Here is an 8925-nt window from a genome sequence, read left to right as displayed (position 1 = left end):
CGCTTTCAAACTCCCGGCAAAAAGTAACTCCCGGCAAAAAAATGAATGAGGTCAATGCTGAACCGAAGAACAAAGCCAGAAACTCACTATTATCAATAGAAACGTGTTGTAAAGTGCGTATTATGTGTTGTTTGGTAATAGTGCAGTAATGTGTTTCAGTCGCACTGTGCTGCACACATGTGGCCTCCTGCAATTACCTGCTTATTAAGACGACCAGTGTTGCCAGGTTTTGACAGAGAAACGAGCAACCAGGTCTATGAAAACAAACAGAAGCAACTGGAGCACAGCTATTTGAAAAAAGCAAATCTACAAGCTCACAGCGCGTCGCATCTCTGCTCTTTTCTAAATTATATTTTTAAAAAGTGCAAAATGTGGAATATTTTTTTAACACAAATCTTGTATAAGGGTCCCTGGAACAAAAATATTTTCAAATTAGATGGGAGGTCCTCCAGGACAAATACATATTAATTTGGAGGTCCTTAACATGAAAATGTTTGAGAACCACTGGTTTACTTTCAACCACAATAAAAAATAACAATAGTTAAAAAAAAAATTAGGAAACAAGCCCAAAGAAGCAACTACGCTTTAGAAACAAGCCCCAAAAAAACGCAACCCGCAACTACCAATATTTACAAGCACCAGAAAAACAAGCCAAAAGTCGCTTATAATAAGCAGACCTGGCAACCCTGAAGACAACTCACTGCAGTTGGAACGCCTCCGTGTACGCATGCGCACACGACTGTCGCCTCTTGACAACTAAATACATATTAAGTACTGATTTAGTAACTTATAACACAATGTAGAAATACTCTGTTACAAGTAAAAGTCCTGTATTTAACATGTTTTACTTGAGTAAAAGTACAAAAGCATGGGCAGAAAAAATATTCATACAGTAGCAAACCTACTTATAATGCAGAAGAATGTCCCATTTCATAATCATTTTTATTGGACTGTAATTAGTAACGCATTAGTGAGTTCATGTTGCAGCTGGTAAAGTTTTGGAGGATTTTAATTGCTCTATGTGCTGCTGTGGAGCTGTAATAATAAATAACTATGTATCAGTTAATGTATGCTTGTTTTGTATTAATAATCTAAATCTGCAAACGGTGCAAAGTAACTCATTAAAGCTGTCAACTTTATAGGCTACCTTCTGCTCCATTAAAATTAGACCATGGATGGGACTGGGACCCCAACATATAAAAAAAATGTGTCAAGGTAAAGAGGTTTGGCATGACATTAAATTCATGTCATAAGTGGTACAAATTGACAAATAGATTAATAATGTTGACATTAGTAACAATAAACTGCAACTCATTTGGTTGGGGACCACCTGCAGACCCCCTCAAGCCTAAATACCCCTGGCCTCGGGGGGTCCCACCCCAGCCAGACTCCACTTTGAAAACCCCTCGGAGACAGTTCCAGCCATATCTATGGTTCTAGCAGCCAGGTAGAAACTAGCTCTGAAACATGGCTGTCATATCATGACAGTCATGAATGAACTTCAACCTGGTGTTTGCACTTTCTCTATTTACGGCCCGCACATCTACATAAACGTTCAGATTTTAAATATAAAGTACTTACCCTATGGCCACAGATTAAAATTATGTTCGGGGCCTCAAAAGTACCCGTATCTTCCGTATTGTCCAATAAAAAAACATTTTAATCCGATTGGTTGCTATTTTCTCCGTATTTTCACCATGCTTTCAACTACGCGATCTTATCGGTTGGGAGGTGTATTGCACCTTTGTACATAATACATCTATGAGAAAATGACCATCAATCGGATTAAAATGCTTTTTATTGAATAATACGGAATATAAGGGTATTTATGAGGGCCCGTACATAATTGTAACATCCGTGGCCATGAGGTAAGCACTTTATATTTGAAATCTGAACGTTTATGTAGATGTACGGGCAGTAAATGGAAAAAATGCAAACACCAGGTTGAAGTTAGTTCATCCATGACTGTAGTGTATCCACGGCTAAGTAGAAACATGACACCGTTGGGTGTGGTGCAGGGCATTGTTACAGGTTACATACAGGTAGGCCGTAGGGGGGCGGAATAAAGATCAATTTCTCAAAAAACAACACGGAAGGAGCAAGGGAGGTGATTCTACAGACCACACCAGACCAGATATCTACTGAACACAAACTTCTCCAGAGCAATACGATCGGATCCAGTGTCTTCTTGCAGCAGGCTACGCACCCAACCAAGGTCTTCTTGCAGGCTACACACAGAACCAGGTGAGTTGAAAAAAATATTTAAAAGAATCGATAGGTTTGCGTTTGTTTGCGCCTCTCTGTGCGCTCGACAGCAGGCCTAATCGTGTCTGCTATCTCTGCATCAGGGCGTATTGTACTGTAGTAAAGAAGGGATGCACAGCTAGTGATGTTAGCACAGCGATCACAGCCAAGCCTGTGCTAGAGGTTACTGTCTTTTTAAGCATAAAGTTGTATTCGAGTTATCATAATTGTGCATCATAGGCTACATATGATTCAACTGTAGCCTACTTGGTAGTTAAAGTGTAGTTGCTTGTTTGGGCTTGTTTCCTAATGTTTAAACCATATACTGTGTGGTTTAAACCAGTGGTTCTCAAACATTTTCATGTCAAGGAAGGACAACCAAATTAATATGTATTTGGCCACTGAAAATATTTTGTGTCAGGGACTTTTGTGTTGTTAAAATATTCCAAATTTGTTACATTTTTCCAAGATTATTTTGAAAATAGCAGATCTACAAGCTTGTAGATCGGCTATTTTCAAATAGCCAATGCATATAGGGTTTAAGAGTGCTCATGTGTCCTACAGTTGCTTCTTTTGGGCTTGTTCTAGACCTGGTTGCTTATTTCTCTGTTATGCCTATGCATAGACTCAAAACATACAGTATAGCCTATAACGGAATCTGGAGACTGTTGCTTCTTAACAGCTGGATCTGTAATCTATTTGATCCCCCGTTAAACACACACACACACACACACACACACACACACACACACACACACACACACACACACACACACTCTTGCTTCGTTTGCTTGTAATCTGTTTGTCTGGTGAGTTTTTCCCCCCTCCCTCCATAGCATTTTGATTGATTGATTCAATACTTTATTAACAGTTAGTACAGTGGTATGATTATACAATGGTGTTTAAAGGAAAACACAAAAAGCCCTATGGGCTTATTTCCATTGTGGTCCTGCGTATTCAATTCATACATTTCCATCATGCCTTTCATTGAGTCATCACCACTGGTCATTAATACATACATAAATAAAGTTTAGTGATCATCATCCATTTTGCCATTCATGGCCTGTTTTAGGGTCCTTTCCTTTCCATTGCCCCAGCTCTGTCTCCATCCTGTCCTACTGGCAGTGGGAATAGTAAAGAATATGAATGAGGTTTTCACATTGATGTCCGGGCCTCATCCTATCTGCTACCCTCATATGATGTTCATTGTGATTCTGATGTTTTCCGTTGCAACCTCTCTCCTTTAACAGTTCCCACTGTCTGTGTGATCCTCATTTCAGCTCATCATCATGGGTTTATGTGACCGACTGTCCCACTGCAAGCTAGCCCTGGCCTTTGCGGTGCTGATGGACGTATTCGGCGGTGCTGCCCTGCTGGTGGGAGTCTTTGCTCCCCTGGAGATCAAAGGTCGAGACTTTGGAGACCTGCTTGTTTATACAGGTACTATATTTTTGTTGTATAAAGGCCTGTTCTGGTAGGTATACATACAGCATATATACAATGAAACAACATGTAACTGAAAGCTAAGTGTAAAATACAGGTTTTCAGGAAGAGGCGTTGTGAGCTAGTAGATCTGCTATTTTCACAAATTGTAGCTGTGGAACAGAGTCAAACAAAATCGAATGCTCCAACTCCTACATTCCAAGTGCTTATCAGGGTGGGGGGTCCCCAGTTCAAATATGATTATTTTTACAGGTCACAGCCTGTAAATGTTGAGAACCACTGATTTAAACCACCTACCTCTCTGATATCTGTGGGATATATTTTAGAGTGAACCCATGATATGTAAAGGCACTAGTCCTGATTTTGTGATAAATGCATCTACATGCAACATCAACATGCTCTGTAGTGCATACAGCAGTTGTGGGCACAAACATTATGTAAACTACTTGTAACAGCTTAATATGGTGTGAACCCCTGAGGTCTCTCTCTCTCAGCTGTCCTGCCGAGTGTTTCAATAACGAGATAAATTCCTTGATTGAGTAAATCAACTATGGTTCTCCCCTAGTTTAATGTTCTAAAAAATGGCAAGAGTGTGCACTTTGATGTGGTTATTCTCCTGACAGCACTGCTCTGCACCTTTCTAGAGCAGTTTTGTGTAGTTGCAAATCTCTAGATCCATGATTTTAGGAAGTTGAAGAGAGAAATGTGGCAGCTGTGTAAATGACCCCGTCTCTGGTTGTAGAAAGTGAGTCGATGGCGTTGGTGGTGGCTCATTATGTCAAGTTGGGTTTGTTAGTTTTCAGAATGTTGTATTATGTAGACCATATGTATTTTAATTCCTTTCAATCTTTAATGTAAACTGGCCTTATGCCACACTGAACTAACCCCCTTGCTGTGTTGTTGCAGGGGCCCTCTTCGTACTGATGTCCCTTGGGGGCTGGGTGATGTGGTACAGTGGGAACATTGAGGGTCTTTCCGCTCGTAAAGAGCGGGGCCACATCGGCAGTGCCATCGACCATCTGGCTCGCACCCTCAGCCGCAAGATCCGCACCCGCCTCCACCGCTGACCAGGTCAGGTCAGGAGGCGGTAGTAAATGTGGTGAGAATTTAACAATACATTTGAAATATTGTAGGAAAAAAAAGCAATTCTGTCTTGGGTCGGGTGTAGAGAGAGGTGATGGTTTGTAAAGCCTAGAGAAGTGAGGCACTTGGGTGTCTCAGATGTAAAGTACCGCTGAGTCTAGGGGTTTGAATCCACTGCCCCAAAGCACTGGGGGGGGGGGGGGGGGGGGGGGTGATCTTTGTGACTGAGCTAGTGCCTGCCTGGGGCGGTGTCTGTCAGCAGGGGGTTTTGAACAGGTACAACAGCAGTGGCAAGTGAAGTCAGAAATGTGTGGGTTAAATTGGTTGATAAAAGGGTTCAAACCAATTGGCGACTCTTGAAAAGAAAAGAAAAGGCCTGCAAAAGTGGGGAATTTATTTTAAATATGACTTTGAAAAGTCTACGGTGATAATGGCCAAAACAAAGGTCTGTGAACTGTCTCAATAAAGAAGGAAATACTAATAGTAGTGTGGAACACCCTGTCACTTTTCTGTAAATGAAAGATGGGGATTTTAATATGTATATATATTTTGTATTAGTCATGTGTGTATTATTATTTACTGTTATTCTCTCTGACATTGTTTTCTTGTTTGTTTGTGTTTTAAACAGGCTTTATATCTTCTTTGTGGATGGAATACCAATTCTACAATCCCTGCATTTTCTTAATGTATTCCGCATTAAAAAAATGCTCTACGGGTAACTAAATCTGTCAGTATTAATACAACGTTGGATCAAACTGTTTCATCTCTGACACCTGCACTATACTGACAAACGGCTACATTCCAATTTTGTTGTTGAGAACCACCTTACTAAGTTGAGGGCTTTGTCCGATGGAACATAAATTATGGTTAACAGTGTTATAAATTTAACACATTAAACCCGGGAAAGCATCTGTGCCATTTTAGCTTTGAGCTATATATATATAGCAACATAAGTTTTTCCGAAAACTCTTAGGATTTAGAACAATGGTTCTCATAAATAGCAGATATAGAAGCTCACAGCACGTCACTTTGTGGCGTGCCGCGCTGCGAGCTCGTACATCTGCTATTTTTTTGTGTGTTTTTTTACACAAATCTTCTCTTCTGGGGGTCCCTGGCACAAGACATTTCCAGATGGGGGGTGGGGTTCCGTGGCCAAATATATATCATTTTGGGGGTCCTTGGCACGAAAGAAATTGAGGACCACTGATTTAGAAGGCATTTGTAGAATCGGACTCAGGTCTTAAACATGCCAAAAACATTTCAGTTATGAGAGTGCAGTGTTCCGACAGCCATGCTGCTCATGTTTTTATCCTCTTCTTTTATAGTGAATGTTTGTTGTACACGTGATTGTAAATGTGATTGAATTGGACGTGTTTCTGTCTTTGTACTGCATTATGATGTGTTGCTCATGAATGTTGATCAGTTCACCTTGTTTCAGTTAATTGTCATAAATATCTAAATTGCTTGGATCAATCTTTGAAGCCCTCTTGCTGCCAAAATATTATTCGGGGGTATTTGGGGTGGAAATGTGATCTTTTTTCTTTTTCTCTAAATTTTTATCCCACGATTTTGTAACCCATTTTTTTTCACCCAGTGCCAATTGTCTAAGTAATCCTGGGCGCTACACTCCCTGATCTTTATGTCCACAAATGAGGCATTCCTCAAAAAGGCTTTTACTTTGTGTGAACCATAGGGATCTATGGTGTGAACTACTCTATTGCACTTACATTTGGTGTGTACTGATACTTAAATATTACAATATACAAATTATGGTCTGTAAATTAGAACAAATTGTGCCTTTCTTTGGGAAAGACATTTTTGAGGATGTATGTCTCCAATGCCAAGTCATAAAAAGGTGTGTGTGTGTGTGTGTGTGTGTGTGTGTGTGTGTCCATTCAGCAGTTTGACTGTTACAAAAACAAATAGCCACTTGAGGGCGCTCCATACTAAGTTATTATTGACACCTGAAACCAGTTTGATTTGTTGATTGTATATCATAATTAAATATAACTAATATTAATAAATAAAATATAGAAAAAATATATTTTGATCTAATATTACCGCTGAGTACTGTAAAATGTAATATTAGCCTTTCAGTTCACTCCTAATAGCCTAGCCAGAGACTGAGAAAAAAAATGAGAGAGAGAGAGACAAAGAAAAAGAGTGACAAAACGAAAGATAGACACAGAGATAGGCAGACCAGTTTTATAGGTTGGTATAACTATAAAGATCTTTATGTGTTTTAGTGATTACAGTATTTGGGAAGCATTTAGTTCTCAGTCTTGTATTGTTGGTAATGATGAATTACAAAGATAGTCATAATACCCAAGAATCAAGAAATAATCAAGAGGGGGTTATTCACTCACTAAACCAGTTAAAAGTGGTATTGTTGTTTGTTTGTTTTTCGTTAAAAGTTACAGCTATATTCTGATATAAAAAATAATAAGGGCCTAACTCCAAAACATTAATTGTAGGTAAATTAACAGCAGTATAGACCCCTTAACAGACGACGTCACACTGATAAGAACCAGTAGGCCTATGCGTGAAACCAGTATGCGCGCAATGAAACCCATTCTGTCAGGTGTCGCTAGGACGTGCCTCACCAGCCAACACACAAGGTGAATGAATGGAGGCTGGTCTTCCCTGTATCTCTAGGAATGGCAGCACATGAGTTGCTTTTGTAGGCTCCTGAAGACACCGGCCCAGATGCTCTCCAATGAGCCATTAGCATTAGTTGCTCACCTAGGAAGATGATTAGTTGCCAGGCAGCAGTATCATGTTATCTTTATTCACACTATACAACTCATCTCTCCATGTAAGAAACTATAGTTACAGCTGCATATATCATTTATAATGTGAACAGAGGTAGGATGGTCTACACTTCACTACACATTAATTAACCGTCACCTGCTCGCCTTAAAATACCCTAGTTTGTAAATCTTTATGAGAACAAATACGGGTACGTCTCTAGATTCAGCAGACGTGGTGAATGTCTTGTCTCTCCATGAGGCTGAATGTGAACCGCGCCCTTTAGACCGAACATTCTGCCAACCAGAAAGTGAAACCAAACACACTCTTTTAACTTCCACCTCATGCATCTTGTTATTCATCTTTTGCACTATGCATTCACATGTGTCATCTGTGCTCCTGTGGTATATTTTATGTGTCTGTAATGCTCTACTACAGGCCACATTTCCCACAATGTGCGTGCGTGCGTGCGTGCACGTGTCCTATTTCATGCTGATACAGCTAATAATCGCCGATATTGTTGAATATGTTTCATCTGAAGCAGACATGCGTCACACACACTGAAACCACCACGCGTAAAATAAAAAGCATGAAATCAGATCTAAGCTGACTGACTGACACTTCACGCTTGCAACATCTAATGGGTGTATTTCAGAATCTTATTATCAAGTTTGCTAAATGACACATCCACAGTCCACACCCAACTGCACAGCAAACTCCAGAGTTTTGCTGCCTAAACTGTAGTGATGAACCAGTCGGTTAGATGTCTCTGTCCTGTCACAAGGATCTTTCCATGAAGCTCTTCTATTAGTGCCATAATTAAAGTGAAAACATGATAATAGACTTAGGCTTGGCTTTCCACATAGTATGTGGGGCAGAAATTAATCTGTTTTTGGACAGACCATAGGCCAACAGGTGTACTAAATACACTGCCGGTTTGTATATTGAAATGTACCTGTATTTGATAGTATTTAATGGCCTTTATTTTCTGATGAAGTAAACAAGCTGATGTATTACTGGTTCCAGAGTGTCATATGGGAGTGTAACTGTTAAACCCCTCCACTAGTCTCCATTCACTAGTAAGAACATGTTCAAAATGGCCTCTAACCGGCCAAGACGAGGCCTTCATGGGTGCTGTCATGGGCAGTTTATGTTTCACATATTATGTACTGACTCTGATTGACTGACTCCCCAAGCGTGTGCGTTGTCATGTTTGTGTGCCTTTTGACCCTGAACTCACTGCAGACCTCAGCAGACAATATGGTTCATGTAGTGTGGTGGTGCATCATGATATGCATGCAGTGTTTCTCTCTAGTTTCACTTTTAAAACCTCTGTAGGTGAGATCTCCCTAGAAACATATGATGTCACAGCATTAGTGAATTTCTATTGGCTAGAATTTACTGTTG

At 40.1% G+C, this 8925-nt stretch overlaps 1 protein-coding gene across 2 annotated transcripts; it reads left to right on the top strand.

Moving 5' to 3' along the window:
- Positions 1-2088: 2088 nt before the first annotated feature.
- LOC311062029 (transmembrane protein 238-like) lies at positions 2089-6251 on the top strand. 2 transcript variants are annotated; one of them, XM_084080786.1, is made up of 4 exons: positions 2089-2244; positions 3495-3684; positions 4594-4786; positions 5399-6251. In XM_084080786.1, exons 2-3 carry the CDS (start codon positions 3534-3536, stop codon positions 4752-4754), a joined length of 312 nt encoding a protein of 103 aa, XP_083936912.1. In that variant the 5' UTR covers positions 2089-2244; positions 3495-3533; the 3' UTR covers positions 4755-4786; positions 5399-6251. The 2 variants fall into 2 exon arrangements, with proteins under 2 accessions (XP_083936912.1, XP_083936911.1); XM_084080785.1 differs by having other exon boundaries at positions 2095-2244; positions 3525-3684.
- Positions 6252-8925: the final 2674 nt, after the last annotated feature.

Source organism: Gymnoscopelus microlampas, assembly GCF_963454915.1.
Source record: "Gymnoscopelus microlampas genome assembly, chromosome: 15".
NCBI classification, from domain to species: Eukaryota; Metazoa; Chordata; class Actinopteri; order Myctophiformes; family Myctophidae; genus Gymnoscopelus; species Gymnoscopelus microlampas.
Note: the sequence above shows the minus strand (reverse complement) of the source record. Positions and strands in the feature narration are given on the sequence as shown.

Bases quoted from the DNA above. Each gene is read 5' to 3' on its own strand.
- LOC311062029 (XM_084080786.1), top strand. From the start codon at position 3,534: ATGGGTTTATGTGACCGACTGTCCCACTGCAAGCTAGCCCTGGCCTTT. The intron at 3,685-4,593 runs GTACTATATTTT...GTGTTGTTGCAG, and splicing joins AGACCTGCTTGTTTATACAG to GGGCCCTCTTCGTACTGATG.